The sequence below is a fragment of the Loxodonta africana genome, chromosome 9 (genome assembly GCF_030014295.1).
Source record: "Loxodonta africana isolate mLoxAfr1 chromosome 9, mLoxAfr1.hap2, whole genome shotgun sequence".
Classification (NCBI taxonomy): domain Eukaryota; kingdom Metazoa; phylum Chordata; class Mammalia; order Proboscidea; family Elephantidae; genus Loxodonta; species Loxodonta africana.
Window position 1 is genome coordinate 123,702,161 of NC_087350.1, and position 21,991 is coordinate 123,724,151.

The following is a 21,991-nucleotide window of genomic DNA, read 5'->3' on the forward strand; positions in this document are numbered from 1 at the left end:
AGGCTGTACTCTTTCCAAGACAGATTTGTTCGTTCTTTTGGCAGTCCATGGTATGTATATTCAGTATTCCTCGCCAACATCACAATTCAAAGGCATCAGTTCTTTTTCTGTTTTCCTTATTCTTGTCCAGCTTTCACATACATGTGATGCGATTGAAAATACCATGGCTTGGGTCAGGAGCACCTTAGTCTTCAAGGTGACATCTTTGCTTTTCAACACTTTAAAGAGGTCTTTGGTAGCAGATTTGCCCAATGTAGTGCGTCTTTTGATTTCTTGACTACTGCTTCCATCGCTGTTGATTGTGGATCCAAGTAAAATGAAATCCTCGACGACTTCGATCTTTTCCCTGTTTATCACATTGTTTCTCATTGGTCCAGTGGTGAGGATTTTTGTTTTCTTTATGTTGAGGTGCAATCCATACTGAAGGCTGTGGTCTTTGATCTTCATTAGTAAGTGCTTCAAGTCCTCGTCAACTTTCATTAAGCAAGGTTGCGTCATTTGCGTAACGCAGGTTGTTAATGGTTCGTCCACCAATCCTGATGCCCCATTCTTCTTCCTATAGTCCAGCTTCTCAGATTGTTTGCTCAGCATACAGATTGAATAGGTATGGTGAAAAAATACAACCCTGACACGCACCTTTCCTGACTTTAAACCACACATTATCCCCTTGTTCTGCTCGAACAACTGCCTCTTGATCTATGTACAGGTTCCTCATGAGCACAATTAAGTGTTCTGAAATTCCCATTCTTCTCAATTTTATACATAATTTTTTATGATCCACATAGCCAAATGCCTTTGCATAGTCAGTAAAACACAGGTAAACATCTTTCTGCCGTTCTCTGGTTTCAGCCAGGATCCATCTGACATCAGCAATGGCTATACTCAAAGTAGAGTCAGCCTTAATGATGTGGATGGAGTCAAGCTTTTGAGACCTTCATTTGCTGATGTTTCATGACTCAAAATGAGAAGAAACAGCTGAAAATAACCATGAATAATTGAAATGTGGAATGTACGAAGCACGAGTTTAGGAAAATTGGAAGTTGCCAAAAATGAAATGGAATGCATAAGGATCAATATCCTAGGCATTAGGGAGGTGAGATGGACTGGTATTGGCCATTTTGATCAGCAGTTATACGGTCTGCTGTACCGGGAATGGTAAATTGAAGAGGAATGGCATTGCATTCATTGTCAAAAAGAACATTTCAGGATCTTTCCTGAAGTATAGTACTGTCAGTGATGGGATAATATCCATACTCCTACAAAGAACACTAGTTAATATGAATATTTCTCAAATTTATGCACCAACCACTAAGGCCAAAGATGAATAAATTAAAGATTTTTACCGACTTCTGCAGTCTGAAATTGATCAAACATACAATCGGGGCACATTGATAATTACTGGTGATTGGAATGCAAAAGCTGAAAACGAAGGACTACTAGTTGGAAAATATGGCCTTGGTGTTAGAAATGAGGCTGGGGATCACATGATAGAATTTTGCAAGACCAGCAACTTCTTCATTGCAAATGCTTTTTTTTTCAACAATGCAAACAGAACTATATACTTAGACCTCACTGGATGGAAAATACAGGTGTCAAATTGACTACATCTGTGGAAAGAGACCGTGGAAAAGCTTAATATCATCAGTCAGAACAAGGCCAGGGGCCAACTGCAGAACAGACCATCAATTGCTCATATGCAAGTTCATGTTGAGGCTGACGAAAATTAAAACAAGTCCGCAAGAGCCAAAATACGGCCTTAAGTATGTCCCACCAGGATTTGGAGACTATCTCAGGAATATATTTATTGTGTTGAACACGAATGACTGAAGACCAGATGAGTTGTGGAAAGATATCTCAAGGACATCATACATGAAGAAAGCAAAAGGCCATTAAAATGACAGGAATATAAGAAAAGACCAAAATGAATGTCAGAAGAGAGACTCTGAAACTTGCTCTTGAGCATAGAGTAGCTGAAACAGAAGGGAGGAAATGATGAAGTAAAAGAGCTGAACAAAAGATTTCAAAGGGCACCCCGAGAAGACAAAATATTTTAATGAAATGCACAAAGACCTGGAGTTAGAAATCCAGAATGGAAGAACACATTTGACATTTCTCAAGCTGAAAGAACTGAAGAAAATATTCAAGCCTGTACTTGTAATTTTGAAGGATTCTGTGGGCAAAATATTGAATGATGAAGGCAGCATCAAAAGCAGGTTTAAGGAATACACACGGTCACTGTACCCAAAAAGAACTGATTGATGTCCAGCCATTTCAAGAGGTAGCATGTGATCAAGAACTGATGGTATTGAAGGAAGTCCAAGCTGCACTGAAGGCACTGGCGAAAAACAAGGCTCCAGAAACTGACAGAATATAAACTGAGATGTTTCAACAAATGGATACAGTGTTGGAGGTGTTCACTTGTCTCTACCAAGGAATTTGGAAGACGGCTACCTGGCCAACCAACTGGAAGAGATCCATATACATGCCCATTCCAGAGAAGGGTGAGTGAACAGAATTCAGAAATTGACCGAACAATACCATTAATATCACATGCAAGTTAATTTTTTTTTAAATCATCCAACAGTGGTTGCAGCAGTGCATCAACAAGGTGCTGCAGGAAATTCAAGCTGGATTCAGAAGAGGACATGGAATGAAGACTATCACTGCTGATGTTAGATGGATCTTGTCTGAAAGCAGAGAATGCCAGGAAGATGTTTACCTGTGTCTTATTGACTGTGCAAAGGCATTTGACTGTATGGATCACAACAGATTATGGATAAAATTGGAAAGAACGGGAATTCCAGAACACTTCATTGTGTTCCTGTGGAACCTGCACATAGACCAAGAGGCAGTTGCTGGAACAGAACAAGGGGATACTGCATGGTTTAAAATCAAGGAAGGTATGTGTCAGGGTTGCATCCTTGCACCATATTTATTCAGTCTGTTTGCTGAGCAAATAATCTGAGGAGCTGGATTTTATGAAGAAGAATGTGGCATCAGGATTGGTGAAAGACTCTTTAACAACCTGCGATATGCAGATGACACAATCCTGCTTGTTGAAAGTGATGAAGATCAAAGTACAGCCTTCAGTATGGGTCGCACCTCAACATCAAGAAAACAAAAATCCTCACAACTGGACCAATGAGCAACATCACGATAAACAGAGAAAGTATAGAAGTTGCCATAGACTTCATTTTACTTGGATCCAGAATCAACACTCACGGAAGCAGCATTCAGGAAATCTAAGGACGTATTGTGTTGGGCAAATCTACTGCAAAAGATCTCTTTAAGGTGTTAAAAAGCAAAGATGTCACTTTGAATACTAAGATGTGCCTGACCGAAGCCATGGTGTTTTCAGGTGCCTTATACCCCTGTGAAAGCTGAACAGTGAATAAAGAAGACCGAAGAATCGATGCCTGTGAATTATGGTGTTGGCAAAGAATATTGAATATACCATGGACTGTCAGAAGAACGAACAAGTCTGTCTTAGAAGTACAGCCTAAGTGCTCCTTGGAAGTGAGGATGGTGAGACTTTGTCTCATGTACTTTGGACATGTTTTCGGGAAGAACCAGTCCCTGGAGAAGGACATCAAGCTTGTAAGGTAGAGGTTTAACAAAAAAGAGGAAGACCCTCAATGAGTTGGACTGACAGTGGCTGCAACAATGGGCTCAAACATAACAATGATTGTGAGGATGGCGCAGGACAGGGCAGTGTTCCATTCTGTTGTACATAGGGTGGCTGTGAGTTGGAACTGAATCCAAGCACCTAACACTAACAACATTTGAGCATATATGATGCATTTTAATTTTTTATGTTACTGTTGTTATTGGAGGTTGAATTGACACACCTTTGGCCAGTGAGACACCTTCATCCTGCTCTGAGTCCTCTTGACAGGACTTTTTTGGGCTTCCTTGCTCTTCTGTGGGTTAGGTACTCTTCACTCACCTTGTACGTTCTCTGCCCTGGGACCATCTGTTTTCTATGAAGCGCACCTTTTTCTCAGAAATTTTATTTTAAGACCGTCATTTGGATCATATGAATGGTGGTTGCTGCTGGATCAGCCAGTGGAGAGAGCTAGGGGACGTATACGCATAGGGTTATGTGTGTGCGTGTGTGTGTGTGTGTGTGTGTGTGTGCTGGATCAGCCAGTGGAGAGAGCTAGGGGACGTATACGCATAGGGTTGTGTGCGTGTGTGTGCGTTTGATAAAATACCTCCTGATTTTGTATCCATACCTCCAGTTCTTACCCGCAACTGCATTAAATGTGTCTCCTTTCTTCTATGTTGAGAATCCTGGTTTTCAAGGTCACGGGACATGGTAGAATTAGTAGAGTATCCCTTAGATATTAATATGTTTTATCTCGTATGGCACACCAATATTTCAGAGCAACAACGTTCACGTTACCATAGTATCTTTATGGAAAATATTAACATTTTTTCTATATGGTCTCTGCATCTCCCAAATTAAAAATCACTGTGCTGTATTTGCATTTTCAGAGCGTAAAGTTATTACATATTACACTCACTCGCTCTTTGCTATTGTCAAGTTGACTTCGACTCACGGTGATCCCATGTGTGCAGGGTAGAACTGCTCTGTAGGGTCCTCAAGGCTGTGGCCTTTCGGATGCAGATCGCCGGGCCTGTCTTCCGAGGCGCTTCTGAGCGTGTTTGAACTACCAGCCTTTTGACTAGTAGTTGAATGTCCAAGCGTTTGCACCACCCAGGGACTCTTCTCTCTGTCTGAGCCCTCATTTAGTGTTAGTTTTATAGGTAACTGTGCGCTTAATGCTTACCTCCTGTCCTGTAGTCATTTTTGGTTGTCTCAAGCTCATCTTCTAGAACATGGGAAGCAGAGGTCAGGTAGTAAATCTTGGTTTTGTGGACCAGGCAGTCTTTGTCGCAGCTAGTCAGCTCTGCCCCAGAAGTAGCTGAATGAACACTGGTGTGTCCCAGTAAAACTTCTGTTTTATAAAGATAGGCAGCAGGTTAGAATGAGTTCGTGGGCTCTAGTAGCTTCCTCAGGAAGGGCTCACGGGAATAGTACTCCCTGAGTTCTTGCATGTTGATGACGGTTTGCCTCTTCCCTTTATGCTCGAAGGAGCCCTGGTGGCTCGGTGGTTAATTGCTCGGCTGCTGACCAAAACGGTCAGCAGTTTGAATCCCCCAGCCACTTCTTGGAAACCCTTTGGGGTAGTTCTACCCTGCCCTGTGGGGTCACTGTGAGTCAAAATTGACACTAAGGCAACAGGTTTTTTTATGCTTGAAAGTTAGTTTTGCTTATAAGTTACGTGTTCTTTTTTTCTGGATGCTTAACGTGTTTTTTTCTTCACTATATAGTGTCAATTTTTTTTCCTAAAATTTCTGCGATATTTTTTCAAATGTTAGCTTTTAGTGTTTTATTTCCTTCCTTTGATTTTCTTCTTCAGGAATTCATATTTGTGTGATGGACTTTGCCTGTATCTTCAGTATCTTTATCTTTTGTTTGAATCTTTGTAATTTCCTTTGGACTTTTAAAATTTTCTTATTTTTCACCTTCTTACTTCTCTTCAAGTATTTAGGCTTTAAACCCCAACAACTCTTTTATTTCTGATTCTTTCCTGAGTTCTGTCACCTCGTTTCTGAGTTTTTCTGTTTCTCACTTACGTTGTTCTTTGATTTCTTGTATCATCTTCTTAATATCTTTTAGATTCTTTGGGAACAGCAGGTTATAGTTCTGTTGTGTGCACGTGTTTCTGGTATGAGTTCATGTCTGTAGAGAGATGACTCTTCTTTATCTTCCTTAGGACTTTTTGTATGAAATTTTACTTCATTCCAATCCTCTTGCTCATTTTTATTAGGGAATAGTTTTAGGCAGGTTGTTCCAACTTCACAGAGCTCCCTTTTCTGTTTTGTGTAGCGATGAAAATATGGTGGCTCACTTTCTCGGTTCTGTTTCTTTCCCCCAGTAGTTCGTAAGGAGTGATTTAAGCACCCCTGGAGATCCCCGAGACTCTTCCCTGGGGTCTACAGGTCAAAGCTATTTTCATAACTCTTCCAAAATCATGTGCTTTTTCCCTCCCTCACCTCACCTTGTCTTTGAAAGGTCTGTGATGCTCTGTGAGCCGTGATCTCCACTGTTAAGGAATCATGCACTGGTAGGAGGTCATTCAGGGTCCTAGACCCATGGGCCTTAATGTAACGGGGATCCGGAAGTTTTCAGTGTGGTTTGAGGTTCCACACTGCAGCTAATCTTTAGGAAGCTTCCGCTTGTTGAGTTTTGTGTCAAAGAACAGCAGTAATTACCTGAGCAATATCTAATACCCACAGTTAATCTGCTCTTAACACAGAACAAATATGAGAACCCAGCTGTCTTTTTTAAAACCAGATATTAGACTATTGCAAGTAATATAAAACAGTGGCTCTCTTTAAAATTTTTTTGCTTTGGAGAACAGTTATTTTTTAAATTGAAATATGTTAACATGATGGGTTTATGGTTATTTGTAAATAAACTAATATTTCACAGTTTTCTCTGTTTCAATTTCTGATATTATAAATGCTGCTACGTATAACCCACATAAACAGAAGCTCTTTGGGATCCCCAGTAACTTTTAAGAGAGTTAAAGGATCCTGAAGCCAAAGATTTTAAGGGCCACTGGGCAAGAGCTTCTCTTTTTCCTCATTTCTTTTGTCCCCGTCTGGCTCAATTTGACTCAGCTTCCACGGCTTTTCCATTCCCAAACCCTGCACTTGAGGGGGTCCTGATGAGTCAGCTTGAGGGCTCCTGGAGTCTGGGCCTCAGCAGGGCCACCAGCATTTACTGCAGCCCTGACCCATGCGGCACTGGAGTGAGTAGCACCTCTCCAGGGTCAGCTGAGCTCTGTCTTCCCTCAGTCTTCCCCGGTGACCCCCTCGTGGTAGTTTGGGTTCTCCTGGTCTGGGGCCCATAGACGCTACTTCCCTGCCTTCTCGTCCTGCACAGACTCCAGGGCATGCAAGTTTCATGGCTCACGGTGGTTTCTCTGCTCACTTCTGTCTTGTGGTTGTGGTAGTCACCTGGGTTTGTTGTAATGTTGCCCGTGGGTTTTGGTTTTGCTCTCTAGGTGCTCTGTTTTTTTGTTTTGCTTACACACATGCGTATATATGCGCATGTACATATTTTTGGTTGTTGCTCTTGTTGGGAAATTGTACATGCAGTAGCTATTACCACAAGGTGGTTTTTTCTTGTGTACATCTTAGTGGCATTGTTTATTTTGGTCAAGCTGTGCACACCTCACCCTCATTTGATGTTAACGTCTCCCATCACGCCATAATAACAAGCGTCTCCTATCTAGAGAGTGATTACCTCCTCACCCCCATCCCTGGTAACCACCGGTGAACGTTGGTCCTGTCTGTTTTTATGTGGAGATTCCAGTAGACTGCTGAGGTGGCTACTATCTTCCCCAAAATGTTTTCATCCTTTGGATGCTCAGTTGTCTCATCGGCCAATAACAGCCCTTTCAGACTCAGCTGACCTAAGCTGTTCCTGCTGGAGCATGGACTTTAGTGGGTGTTGTTCAGCCAGTTCTCTGCTGGAGGACTTTTGTGGACATGTCTTTGTGTGCTTGTTCATTTAGATCTTCAGATGGGGTTTTTGGAGAAGAACATGCATTTGCAAGCTTGTATTTCCAAATTGCTTGACAGGAAGTTTGGACAAAGCCAGTAGCGTCAGATGGCTCTCTCCCCGGAGCCTGCAGGCTGGGTTGCAAAATGGAAGGGCCAGCGCAGGCTTCTTATTGCCCATTTCCTTCATTACCAGGACGTTTAGACCTTTTGTCATTTGTTTTTGGGTATTTGCATTCCTTCTCTGGTGAATTGTTTTTTCTGCTATTGGCTTATTATCCTTCCTTATTGTTTGTAGGAGAGCTATACATAGTAAACAGGCAGCCCTTCGCCAGGGGTACGCATAGAGCGGTATGTCCAGGGGTCTCTTCCCTCCCAGGGTAGCCTTTTGCTTGCACCCTCAGATCATGGTCTACTGGCCCTTGGCCTCATCAGGCCCTCAAGGCACTGTGCCTCTCACTTGAGTCTCAGCCGTGACCTCCATGTATGGTGGTTACAGCCGCCCTGCTACATGGGGCTTGACAGACTCACCCTGCCACCGTCCCCAATTCTGGCCTGTGATGTTCTTTGGCCTGGTTTGTCCTCCTTGGCCAAGCCCAGCCTTGGCCAAGTGCACCCACTTTTCTTCGATATCCAGCCCAAATATCAAGTCACTGTGACATTTTCCTCAGTTTCTCCCTGTGTTAACAGCCTGCTCCTCTTTACAGTACTCACGCAGGCACTGTTGCTCCTGTGACACAGGATGTGCTTTGACTAATCATTGGACCAGTCGGTGGGCAGGCCTGTCTCGTTCTCCCTCGAGTTCTGACCTTGTTGGATTGGAGGAGCCGCTCACTCACGCTTGTCAGCTTAGTCAGCAGACGTGTGCTAAGCGCCTGCTGTGTGCTAGCACTGTGCAAGGCCTGGCCCCTTGGTGCCTAGTGGATAGATGGGTGGCCTCCCTCACGCTTTGTCACTGAAGCCTATGTCTGTCTGTCTACAGCTGGGCCGGTGCACCAATAGCGTGGCCAAATTTGAGCTGATGCGCCCATCCAACAGAGTGCCGCTCCTGGTGCTGTGCGAGGACCACAGGGCGCGGATGGTGAAGCACCAGTGCTGCCCGGGCTGCGGCTACTTCTGCACGGCGGTAAGTCTGCGCCATAGGACTCCTTGTGTCTGTTGCCCCTCCACGGTCTTTCTCTGAGGCTGTGCCTCCTGCCTCCTCACATCATGCGGCTCTCTCTGGGCCAGCTGCGCTACGTGGGCCCCGCTGACCTGGGCAGCTGTAATCCCAATTCTGCTCTGCGGGCCCTGTTGACCCAGCCGGCTCTCTCCCACAGGCATGTCCTGCCAACTTTCTTAGGAGCCGTAATCTCTGGGCACTGACTCCTGGATGCTGTGCATCCTGGTTGCGCCTCCCGTGGGGGTCCTGGCCCCTGCCACGTCCCAGCTGTGCTTGGCTGGCTCCCCTTGGGCCTCTGCCCATGCTGTTGCCCAGTGTCTGCCTCCCCGAAGCCAGCCTCAGGACACATTTATCAGATAAGCATGTTCTGTGTGCCCCCCCCTCCCTCCATCTTGATTGACCTGGTGCCGTTGCCGTTGCCCCCCATCCCCACATGGACTTTCCCCAACTTCACCATCTCAGTGAGTGGGGTAACTCTGGGCATCCTAGCTCTGGACCTGTCTCAGCTTTTTTCTTGAGTCCTGTAGCTCTCTGTCCAACAAATTGTGTGTCTGGTCTGAGCCTCCCCCACACCTCTGCCCCTCCCTCTTCTTCCTTCAGCTCCGCCATGGTCCTCAGCACAGGCTTCACAGTGGGTGTTGACCCCTCCTTTCTGCGATACAGGTGCTTTCTGGAGAGACATGGCATGCGACACATCTTTGTGGTATGGACCATGTTGATGGCAGTCAGAGGGACGGAGGCTTGAGGTCACAAAGGCATTTACAGAGTGAGAGGGTGGGCCAGACAGGCCTCTTAATGCACTGTGTCTTGGCTCTGTGCTCAGACAATGCCCAGCCCATGGTGTGACCCTCAGCCTATGTTGGTAGGGGCAGGTGACCGTGGAGTTCGGCCGGGGGTGGTGATTGGCAGCCTGAGGCCAGAGGGGTCATGGGCTAAACAGAGAGGCCGCTGGCTCCCTGGCCAGGATGTCCAGCCCCCCCGGGAGCTGGAGGAGCGCACTGGCCAGGGTGTCCAGCCTCCCCGGAAGCTAGAGGAGCACGCTGGCCAGGGTGTCCAGCCCCCGCGGAAGCTAGAAGAGCACGCTGGCCAGGGTGTCCAGCCCCCGCGGGAGCTGGAAGAGCACGCTGGCCAGGGTGTCCAGCCCCTTCCCCGGGAGCTGGAGGAGCACGCTGGCCAGGGTGTCCAGCCCCCCGGGAGCTGGAGGAGCACGCTGGCCAGGATGTCCAGCCCCTTCCCCGGGAGCTGGAGGAGCACGCTGGCCAGGATGTCCAGCCCCTTCCCCGGGAGCTGGAGGAGCACGCTGGCCAGGGTGTCCAGCCCCTTCCCCGGGAGCTGGAGGAGCACGCTGGCCAGGGTGTCCAGCCCCTTCCCCGGGAGCTGGAGGAGCACGCTGGCCAGGGTGTCCAGCCCCTTCCCCGGGAGCTGGAGGAGCACGCTGGCCAGGTTGTCCAGCCCCCCGGGAGCTGGAGGAGCACAGGCGAGGGTGTTGCCAGTGTGTTGGCTCGCCCAACTGCATTAGGAGAATCCGTTAGCCTTGTCCGAAATCCAGGCCATGTTAGGGAGTGTCTGTAGGAGGTGGCTTTCCACTGCGGGATCCTCTTGTCATGAAGACTGAGATTTCCTGTCGTAAATAATTCTGCAACGATGTCCTCAAGACCCTCGGGGTCCCTGGTTCCGTTGTCTCCATAGTAGCCATTGTTAGAAGCCGCGTCCAGGTCACCTTCAAGGGAGGGATTGTCTCTCTGTGTCCCACCAGCCGTGTCGCAGAGCAGATGTCTTCTCCCCTCTGTCACTGTGGGCATCTCCTAGCTCTGACCTCTGCTGGTGTGACAACTAGAGGGTTATTCTCTGCTCTGTGTGCATTTCTTTGGTGTCTAGAAGGCTCCCCTTGGGCCTCTGCCCATGCTGTTGGTGGCCCTTCTGTGCTCTTCCTTTTGCTAGTTGTTCCTTCATGCGCTGTGTCCATTCTTTTGTGAGGCTGTCTTAGTTATCTGGAGACCTGGTTAAGCATTGCGCTCCTAACCAAAAGGTCAGCAGTTTGAATCCACCAGCCACTCCTTGGAAACTCCATAGGGCAGTTCTGCTGTGCCCTGTAGGGTTGCCATGAGTCGGAGTTGTTGCGACGGCAACAGGTTTGGTTTGGGTTTTTGATCATAGTTAATCTAGTGCTGCTGTAACAGAAATACCACAAGTGGATGACTTTAACAAATGGAAGTTTATGTTCTTACAGTCTAGGAGGCTAAAAGTCTGAGTTCAGGGCTCCCACTCCTGGGGAAGGCTTTCTTTCTCTGTTGGTTCTTGGAGAAGGTCATTGTTACCAGTCTTCCTCTGGTTTAGGAGCTTCTCAGGACAGGGGCCCAGGTCCAAGGTGACGCAGGCCATGCCCCAGGGAAGCTCCTCTTTACATCAGTTCAGGGCTGTGACCTGAGTAAGGGTGTTGCACCCCACCCTAATCCTCTTTAACATAACCTAATCTTGCCTCGTTAACCATAGGCAGAGATTAGGATTTACAACACATAGGACAGTTACGTTAGATCACAAAATGGAAGAGAACCACTTGATACTGGGACTCGTGGCCAGCCAAGTCAATACATATTTTTGGAGGATACAGTCCATGACAGGTGCCTCCACTTCTCGTTGGTTTTTAAAGAACGTATTGTGAGCTTGGATCCACACCCTTGGCCTGGTGTGTGTATTAGGAGTTGTGCTGTGTTGTGTGTTTGTCTTTCTTTATGGTGCTTTCCAACATATACGAGTATATTAAAATTCTATGTAATCAAATTTAGTAGTCTTTTATAATTTCCACCTTTGGGATTATGCTATAAGGTGATTTCCCCACTCCAGTATATGTATATGTATATGTATGTATGCATGTATTTACCTGTATTTTGTCATAATAGTTTGTTTTTTGGTAGGTTTTTTTTCACATTAAATATTTAATGTGTTTAGTATGATCCCAGTTCTGTGAAAATATTATATGTGTGTATTTGTTTATGTGTAAGCAGTCTAAGAGATTAAGTACCATATTGTTAATTATGGAGGCTAGCAGACCATAAGTTGGTAAAGTATATATTTAACATTTGAAATGTTTACTACAAGCCTTGATTTTGTAATCAGAAAACTTTTTTTAAACAACTTAAAACAGTCTAAAGGTCTAGGTGTGAGATCTGCTTTTATTTTCCTTCAGATGTTTTGTTGCTTGTCCCTTACCACCTGTGGGTGATGTATCATTTTCTTGTTGGAATGCTGGTGTTAGTAAGCAATGACCACATGCTCACAGACACAGGAGCCGTTTCTGCACCTTTTTTCCATGGCACTTATTTATCTGTCTTTTATCTTGTCTTCAAGCTCAAGCTCTTGTTTTATGGAATTCAAGAGCATGAAACACCCATTGGAAATTTTCTTCTGTTCCCTGGATTATCTTTTGTCCGGACTGGTTTCTTTGTCTTTTACCTGCTATGTCCCACCCAGTCCTTGCCTTTTCTTAAACGTGGCAGAGTCTCTGTGTTTTATTTCACTGGGGTGAGTGTCCTTGACACGGACCCTCCCCACCAGGGGCCTGTGTGCCTCTCTTCGGAGCTTCGTTTGAGGACTGGACACTGTGTTGTCCTACTTTTCTGTAGCCTTGGGCCTGGCAGGCCTGGTGTGGGTGTTGGCTGATGAGGGTGCTCAGCTTCTGCTGTGTGTAGTCTTGCTTGGAAAACCTAAGATTTTTAAAAATGATTGCCCCCCCCCAGGGCGCTTTACAGGGGGGGATGCGCCTGATTTCCCTGTGTGGGGGGCAGTGGCGAGTGGGGGCACTTCCCACCCTCGGAGCTGCCGCTTGCAGTTCTGGAAGCCTTGGCAGCATTTTGGTTTTATTTAGTGTCTGGTAAGATCCTCTGGGGGGATTCATATCCTCTCATCCTCTGACTAGAGCGGTGTAGTTGGAATTCCATTTATCTGCGTATTTGTGTGAACAAAAAGGAGGCCATGAGAAGATGTACACCAACCTTGCATACTTTCTGCTTGAAGGACGGAATCTGAGGAGGAGAAGGCGATGCCTGAGGGGCGGGAACTAGAGGAGGGGACGGCCAACACCTGAGGGGCGGGAACTAGAGGAGGGGACGGCCAGCACCTGAGGGGCGGGAACTAGAGGAGGGGACGGCCAACACCTGAGGGGCGGGAACTAGAGGAGGGGACGGCCAACACCTGAGGGGCGGGAACTAGAGGAGGGGACGGCCAACACCTGAGGGGCGGGAACTAGAGGAGGGGATGGCCAGCACCCGAGGGGCGGGAACTAGAGGAGGGGATGGCCAGCACCCGAGGAGTGGGAACTAGAGGAGGGGACGGCCAACACCTGAGGGGCGGGAACTAGAGGAGGGGACGGCCAACACCTGAGGGGCGGGAACTAGAGGAGGGGACGGCCAACACCTGAGGGGCGGGAACTAGAGGAGGGGACGGCCAACACCTGAGGGGCGGGAACTAGAGGAGGGGACGGCCAACACCTGAGGGGCGGGAACTAGAGGAGGGGATGGCCAGCACCTGAGGGGCGGGAACTAGAGGAGGGGATGGCCAGCACCCGAGGAGTGGGAACTAGAGGAGGGGACGGCCAACACCTGAGGGGCGGGAACTAGAGGAGGGGACGGCCAACACCTGAGGGGCGGGAACTAGAGGAGGGGACGGCCAACACCTGAGGGGCGGGAACTAGAGGAGGGGATGGCCAGCACCTGAGGGGCGGGAACTAGAGGAGGGGATGGCCAGCACCCGAGGAGTGGGAACTAGAGGAGGGGACGGCCAACACCTGAGGGGCGGGAACTAGAGGAGGGGATGGCCAACACCTGAGGGGCGGGAACTAGAGGAGGGGACGGCCAACACCTGAGGGGCGGGAACTAGAGGAGGGGACGGCCAACACCTGAGGGGCGGGAACTAGAGGAGGGGACGGCCAACACCTGAGGGGCGGGAACTAGAGGAGGGGATGGCCAGCACCTGAGGGGCGGGAACTAGAGGAGGGGACGGCCAGCACCTGAGGGGCGGGAACTAGAGGAGGGGACGGCCAACACCTGAGGGGCGGGAACTAGAGGAGGGGACGGCCAACACCTGAGGGGCGGGAACTAGAGGAGGGGACGGCCAGCACCTGAGGGGCGGGAACTAGAGGAGGGGACGGCCAACACCTGAGGGGCGGGAACTAGAGGAGGGGACGGCCAACACCTGAGGGGCGGGAACTAGAGGAGGGGACGGCCAACACCTGAGGGGCGGGAACTAGAGGAGGGGATGGCCAGCACCTGAGGGGCGGGAACTAGAGGAGGGGATGGCCAGCACCCGAGGAGTGGGAACTAGAGGAGGGGACGGCCAACACCTGAGGGGCGGGAACTAGAGGAGGGGACGGCCAACACCTGAGGGGCGGGAACTAGAGGAGGGGACGGCCAACACCTGAGGGGCGGGAACTAGAGGAGGGGATGGCCAGCACCTGAGGGGCGGGAACTAGAGGAGGGGATGGCCAGCACCCGAGGAGCGGGAACTAGAGGAGGGGACGGCCAACACCTGAGGGGCGGGAACTAGAGGAGGGGATGGCCAGCACCCGAGGAGTGGGAACTAGAGGAGGGGACGGCCAACACCTGAGGGGCGGGAACTAGAGGAGGGGACGGCCAACACCTGAGGGGCGGGAACTAGAGGAGGGGACGGCCAACACCTGAGGGGCGGGAACTAGAGGAGGGGATGGCCAGCACCTGAGGGGCGGGAACTAGAGGAGGGGATGGCCAGCACCCGAGGAGTGGGAACTAGAGGAGGGGACGGCCAACACCTGAGGGGCGGGAACTAGAGGAGGGGATGGCCAGCACCTGAGGGGCGGGAACTAGAGGAGGGGATGCCCAGCACCCGAGGAGTGGGAACTAGAGGAGGGGACGGCCAACACCTGAGGGGCGGGAACTAGAGGAGGGGATGGCCAGCACCTGAGGGGCGGGAACTAGAGGAGGGGATGGTCAGCACCTGAGGGGTGGGAACTAGAGGAGGGGATGGCCAGCACCCGAGGAGTGGGAACTAGAGGAGGGGACGGCCAACACCTGAGGGGCGGGAACTAGAGGAGGGGATGGCCAGCACCTGAGGGGCGGGAACTAGAGGAGGGGACGGCCAACACCTGAGGGGCGGGAACTAGAGGAGGGGATGGCCAGCACCTGAGGGGCGGGAACTAGAGGAGGGGATGGCCAGCACCCGAGGAGTGGGAACTAGAGGAGGGGACGGCCAACACCTGAGGGGCGGGAACTAGAGGAGGGGACGGCCAACACCTGAGGGGCGGGAACTAGAGGAGGGGATGGCCAGCACCTGAGGGGCGGGAACTAGAGGAGGGGATGGCCAGCACCCGAGGAGTGGGAACTAGAGGAGGGGACGGCCAACACCTGAGGGGCGGGAACTAGAGGAGGGGATGGCCAGCACCTGAGGGGCGGGAACTAGAGGAGGGGATGGCCAGCACCCGAGGAGTGGGAACTAGAGGAGGGGACGGCCAACACCTGAGGGGCGGGAACTAGAGGAGGGGATGGCCAGCACCCGAGGAGTGGGAACTAGAGGAGGGGACGGCCAACACCTGAGGGGCGGGAACTAGAGGAGGGGATGGTCAGCACCTGAGGGGTGGGAACTAGAGGAGGGGATGGCCAGCACCCGAGGAGTGGGAACTAGAGGAGGGGACGGCCAACACCTGAGGGGCGGGAACTAGAGGAGGGGACGGCCAACACCTGAGGGGCGGGAACTAGAGGAGGGGATGGCCAGCACCTGAGGGGCGGGAACTAGAGGAGGGGATGGCCAGCACCCGAGGAGTGGGAACTAGAGGAGGGGACGGCCAACACCTGAGGGGCGGGAACTAGAGGAGGGGATGGTCAGCACCTGAGGGGTGGGAACTAGAGGAGGGGACGGCCAACACCTGAGGGGCGGGAACTAGAGGAGGGGATGGCCAGCACCTGAGGGGCGGGAACTAGAGGAGGGGATGGTCAGCACCTGAGGGGTGGGAACTAGAGGAGGGGATGGCCAGCACCCGAGGAGTGGGAACTAGAGGAGGGGACGGCCAACACCTGAGGGGCGGGAACTAGAGGAGGGGATGGCCAGCACCCGAGGAGTGGGAACTAGAGGAGGGGACGGCCAACACCTGAGGGGCGGGAACTAGAGGAGGGGATGGTCAGCACCTGAGGGGTGGGAACTAGAGGAGGGGATGGCCAGCACCCGAGGAGTGGGAACTAGAGGAGGGGACGGCCAACACCTGAGGGGCGGGAACTAGAGGAGGGGACGGCCAACACCTGAGGGGCGGGAACTAGAGGAGGGGATGGCCAGCACCTGAGGGGCGGGAACTAGAGGAGGGGATGGCCAGCACCCGAGGAGTGGGAACTAGAGGAGGGGACGGCCAACACCTGAGGGGCGGGAACTAGAGGAGGGGATGGCCAGCACCTGAGGGGCGGGAACTAGAGGAGGGGATGGCCAGCACCCGAGGAGTGGGAACTAGAGGAGGGGACGGCCAACACCTGAGGGGCGGGAACTAGAGGAGGGGATGGCCAGCACCCGAGGGGTGGGAAACTAGAGGAGGGGATGGCCAGCACCTGAGGGGCGGGAACTAGAGGAGGGGACGGCCAGCACCTGAGGGGCGGGAACTAGAGGAGGGGACGGCCAGCACCTGAGGGGCGGGAACTAGAGGAGGGGATGGCCAGCACCTGAGGGGCGGGAACTAGAGGATGGGATGGCCAGCACCTGAGGGGCGGGAACTAGAGGAGGGGATGGCCAGCACCTGAGGGGCGGGAACTAGAGGAGGGGATGGCCAGTACCTGAGGGGTGGGAACTAGAGGAGGGGATGGCCAGCACCCGAGGAGTGGGAAACTAGAGGAGGGGATGGCCAGTACCTGAGGGGTGGGAACTAGAGGAGGGGATGGCCAGCACCCGAGGAGTGGGAAACTAGAGGAGGGGATGGCCAGTACCTGAGGGGTGGGAACTAGAGGAGGGGACGGCCAGCACCCGAGGAGTGGGAAACTAGAGGAGGGGATGGCCAGTACCTGAGGGGTGGGAACTAGAGGAGGGGATGGCCAGCACCCGAGGAGTGGGAAACTAGAGGAGGGGATGGCCAGTACCTGAGGGGTGGGAAACTAGAGGAGAGGATGGCCAGTACCTGAGGGGTGGGAACTAGAGGAGGGGATGGCCAGTACCTGAGGGGTGGGAACTAGAGGAGGGGACGGCCAGCACCTGAGGGGCGGGAACTAGAGGAGGGGACGGCCAGCACCTGAGGGGCGGGAACTAGAGGAGGGGACGGCCAGCACCTGAGGGGCGGGAACTAGAGGAGGGGACGGCCAGCACCTGAGGGGCGGGAACTAGAGGAGGGGACGGCCAGCACCTGAGGGGCGGGAACTAGAGGAGGGGATGGCCAGTACCCGAGGAGTGGGAAACTAGAGGAGGGGATGGCCCAGCACCTGAGGGGCGGGAACTAGAGGAGGGGATGGCCAGCATCCGAGGAGTGGGAAACTAGAGGAGGGGATGGCCAGTACCTGAGGGGTGGGATCTAGAGGAGGGGACAGCCAGTATCTGAAGGGAGGGAACTAGAGGAGGGGATGGTCAGCACCTGAGGGACAGGAACTAGAGGAGGGGATGGCCAGCACCTGAGGGGCGGGAACTAGAGGAGGGGATGGCCAGCACCCGAGGAGTGGGAAACTAGAGGAGGGGATGGCCAGTACCTGAGGGGTGGGAACTAGAGGAGGGGACGGCCAGTACCTGAGGGGTGGGAACTAGAGGAGGGGACGGCCAGCACCTGAGGGGCGGGAACTAGAGGAGGGGATGGCCAGCACCTGAGGGGCGGGAACTAGAGGAGGGGATGGCCAGCACCTGAGGGGCGGGAACTAGAGGAGGGGATGGCCAGTACCTGAGGGGTGGGAACTAGAGGAGGGGATGGCCAACACCTGAGGGGCGGGAACTAGAGGAGGGGATGGCCAGCACCCGAGGAGTGGGAAACTAGAGGAGGGGATGGCCAGTACCTGAGGGGTGGGAACTAGAGGAGGGGATGGCCAGCACCCGAGGAGTGGGAAACTAGAGGAGGGGATGGCCAGTACCTGAGGGGTGGGAACTAGAGGAGGGGATGGCCAGTACCTGAGGGGTGGGAACTAGAGGAGGGGACGGCCAGCACCTGAGGGGCGGGAACTAGAGGAGGGGATGGCCAGCACCTGAGGGGCGGGAACTAGAGGAGGGGATGGCCAGTACCTGAGGGGCGGGAACTAGAGGAGGGGATGGCCAGTACCTGAGGGGCGGGAACTAGAGGAGGGGATGGCCAGTACCTGAGGGGTGGGAACTAGAGGAGGGGACGGCCAGCACCTGAGGGGCGGGAACTAGAGGAGGGGATGGCCAGCACCTGAGGGGCGGGAACTAGAGGAGGGGATGGCCAGCACCTGAGGGGCGGGAACTAGAGGAGGGGATGGCCAGCACCTGAGGGGCGGGAACTAGAGGAGGGGATGGCCAGTACCTGACGGGTGGGAACTAGAGGAGGGGACGGCCAGCACCTGAGGGGCGGGAACTAGAGGAGGGGATGGCCAGTACCTGAGGGGCGGGAACTAGAGGAGGGGATGGCCAGTACCTGAGGGGCGGGAACTAGAGGAGGGGATGGCCAGCACCTGAGGGGCGGGAACTAGAGGAGGGGATGGCCAGTACCCGAGGAGTGGGAAACTAGAGGAGGGGATGGCCAGCACCTGAGGGGCGGGAACTAGAGGAGGGGATGGCCAGTACCCGAGGAGTGGGAAACTAGAGGAGGGGATGGCCAGCACCTGAGGGGCGGGAACTAGAGGAGGGGATGGCCAGTACCCGAGGAGTGGGAAACTAGAGGAGGGGATGGCCAGCACCTGAGGGGCGCGAACTAGAGGAGGGGATGGCCAGCACCCGAGGAGTGTGAAACTAGAGGAGGGGATGGCCAGTACCTGAGAGGTGGGAACTAGAGGAGGGGACAGCCAGTATCTGAAGGGAGGGAACTAGAGGAGGGGATGGTCAGCACCTGAGGGGCAGGAACTAGAGGAGGGGACGGCCAGCACCTGAGGGGCGGGAACTAGAGGAGGGGACGACCAACACCCGAGGGGCGGAAATTAAAGGGGGGGACGGCCAGTACCTTGCTTCTGTTTAGAAAGTCCACACTGGTGTGCTATAGTAGAACAAATTTTAATGTTAAAACATCTTTAAGGGGAAAAATAGTACAAATTACTTATTAAAATCTCAGATGATTTTAAATGTATGTGGAGCAGGAACAAAAACCCACAGGAGTAGCCCCTAAACCAGGGCTTCAAATCGGTTTGAACCTGTTCAGCCATGACCAAAGAAGCAAAACCAGAATAGACTTGAATTTTTACAAATGTGAAGCTTTGGTATGGGAGACTCGGAAGAGGCATGGCGAGTCATTTCAGGAGCCTCACGAGTGAGGTTGGATTATCAACAGAACTGTGGAGAGTGACACCCATTCAAAGAAGGGCTATTGGCCGCCATCTTTGAGCGGGGCACCACTGTTTCTGACTCTGCTCAAAATTCGACAGGCAAGAGATTGGTTGCCCTTGTTTTCTGAAAGGGAGATTAAGTTTCTAGCAGGGCTTTGACCCATAATTTTTCCCATTTTGGTTACTGTTCCGGTTCACCCAAATTCTAAAAATTTGGGTGTCTTCTGGTTTCACGTTGTTGGCTATGACTGAACTGGGAAGAACTGGTTCAAAGCCCTGCTCTGAATGCAGCCCTCACGTTCTCCCATGGTTTCCCACACATATGCACTGTTCACACGGGATGTTTGTAAATGGGGCTGTGCTGTTGACTGCTGCCCTCCCCCAGCCTCTGGGACCCACGCCCGCGGGTTTTACAGTGAAATGGCAGAATTTGCATCCTTGTGTTTCTGTTGTGGGAGTGATCTCAGATTGCCTTGAGAAGTGAGTATTAGGGTTGGATTTAATCTCTTGTCTTCAGTATGTATGAACATCTAAATTTTTTCTGTACTGGACACTTCCAGTTGTTTCTGTCTCAGCTAACCTTGATAAAAGTTACAAAACTCATGTCTCATTTTTTTCATGCTATATTTTTGATGCGAGTGAGTTTGAGCTTCTTTTTTTACATTTCTTGCTCATTTGTGTTGCTGCTCCTAGTATCTGGATCTCAGTTTTCCGATTAGTTTATAAGAGCTCTTTGTGGTTTGGTTAAACAGAGGTGGAGGGGGGATGGGCAGGAGCTGGCAGGGACAAGTAGTGGAGACAGCTGTCCAATCTGGTGGTTATAGACCGAGCTGCCAAGAGCCAGGGCACTGCCCACACGCCCACTGCATGACCCTGGGCAGGGTATCCACTCTGCTGGCTCTTTCCTCACCTCTCACCAGTGTGCCTGCTGCTCAGTGTTTGTGAGGGCTTAGTGACCTGTGTGTGCACTGTCAGGGCTGGTCCAGCTCTGCTGCTGCTGTTATTGTTATTGCCAGACACAAGCTCCGGGATTATTGAACATAGGAGAGGTTGGGGGTGCAGTTCATGATAGGGCAGGGGGCTGTACGAGAGGATGGGCTGAAGCCCTGTGGAAGTGAGTCTAGAGTGGGATGGGGAGGTGAGTAGCCATAGACACTCATGCTCAGGACAGTAGGCAGAGGGCAGCAGCCTGGTGCAGACACTCACAGGGTCCCAGCCCGGAGCCATAGATCTTGCGCCTCATTGGGTAGGCTTGCGCCTTTAGCCTCAATGCAGCCCACGCAAGGGCCTCTTTTGACCAGGCTGGGACCACAGAAGTCAGCAGCAGACAAAGCCTTTGTCACTGTGGGGTCTGCAGGAACAGGGACAGTGGCCTCCCCGGTCAGCCTCACACCTTCAGCTGACTGTGTGTGGTCAGGGGCCTTTCCCTCAGGGCATGGTGGTGCTGCAGACCTGGGGCCTCCCCTGTGGGGTAGAGGGCATGAGGCCACTCTGCTGGTTTCAGCATCTTCCCTCCAAGCAGGATACCTGGAAGCACTCTGTGGGGCGCCTACAAGGGAGGCGGCATCTGGGCTGCAGCGTCGTCAGCCCCTCTGAGCAAGCTCTTCTCCCTTCAGGGTAATTTCATGGAGTGCCAGCCCGAGAGCAGTGTTTCCCATCGCTTCCACAAGGACTGTGCCTCTCGCGTCAACAACATGAGCTACTGCCCCCACTGTGGCGAGGAGGCCACCAAGGCCAGGGAGGTGACAATCGCCAAGGCTGACACGACTTCCACCGTGACTCTGGTGCCCGGGCTGGAGAAGGCTCCCGAGGGCAGGGCTGACACAACTACCGGCAGGTGTGCCAGGGCCGCGGAGAGCTCCCGAGGGACAGGGCTGAGGAGGGGCATAGGGCTCCCAAGGGGCAGGTAGAGGGCTGAGAAGGGACAGAGGGCTCTCAAGGGGTGGGTGGAGGGCTGAGGAGGGACAGAGGGCTCTCAAGGGGTGGGTGGAGGGCTCTAGAGAGGCAGGTGGAGGGCTGAGGAGGGACAGAGGGCTCTCAAGGGGTGGGTGGAGGGCTCTAGAGGGGCAGGTGGAAGGCTGAGGAGGGGCAGAGGGCTCCCAAGGGATTGGTAGAGGACTCAGGATATAGGCCACCAGGTCAGCATGGGCCAGAAAGTGGCCTGGGCATCTGCAGTGAATCTAGTGGCACCATCCCAGTTACAGAGCTGAAATGTATCAGTCTGGGTTGTTGCTGGTTTCAACTCTCTCATCTAAAAGCTTCTCATGGACTCTGGCCACTAACATTTCAGAAACAGGGAAGTTCGTTTATTTCAGGGTTTTGAACCGGTTCTTCCTGGTTCAGTCATGGCTGATGAAATGATAGCAGAACAGACCCGAATTTTTAGAATTTGAATGAACCAGAATGATAACTGGAACACGAAAAATTACAGATTGAAGCCCTGCTAGAAACTTAACCTCCCTCTTAGAAAACAAGGGTAGTGTATGCTTTGCACAGCTTCCAAGTCTCTGGCCCTTCAGATTTCAAGTAGAGCTAGAAACAGTGGTGCCTGGCTCAACGATAGCGGCCGGTGGTGCCTCTTTGAATGTGTGCTGCTTTCCACAAACCAACAAACTCATTGCCATCAAGTTGATTCCAACTCATAGCAACCCTATGGGACAGAGTAGAACTGCCCCATAGGGTTTCCAAGGAGCGGCTGGTAGATTTGAACTGCCGATTTTTTGGTTAGCAGCTGAACAGTTAACTACTGTGCCACCAAGGCTCCTTCACTCTCCACAGATCTTCCAATAATCCAAGCTCACACATGAGGCTTCTGAAAGGGCTCACTATGCCTCTTCCGAGT

At 52.3% G+C, this 21,991-nt stretch overlaps 1 protein-coding gene across 11 annotated transcripts in view; it reads left to right on the forward strand.

The window, feature by feature from the left end:
* EHMT1 (euchromatic histone lysine methyltransferase 1) overlaps window positions 1–21,991 on the forward strand; it is a 277,594-nt gene that overhangs the window by 202,922 nt on the left and 52,681 nt on the right. For all 11 annotated transcript variants that reach the window (XR_010322901.1, XM_064290822.1, XM_064290821.1 and 8 more), the window contains 2 exons: window positions 8,561–8,704; window positions 20,766–20,986. Coding sequence is in view for 10 of the 11 variants with exons in the window: in XM_064290822.1 (XP_064146892.1) it covers window positions 8,561–8,704; window positions 20,766–20,986 (365 nt within the window). In the remaining variant the exon portion in view is untranslated. The remainder of the gene's footprint in view (window positions 1–8,560; window positions 8,705–20,765; window positions 20,987–21,991) is intronic.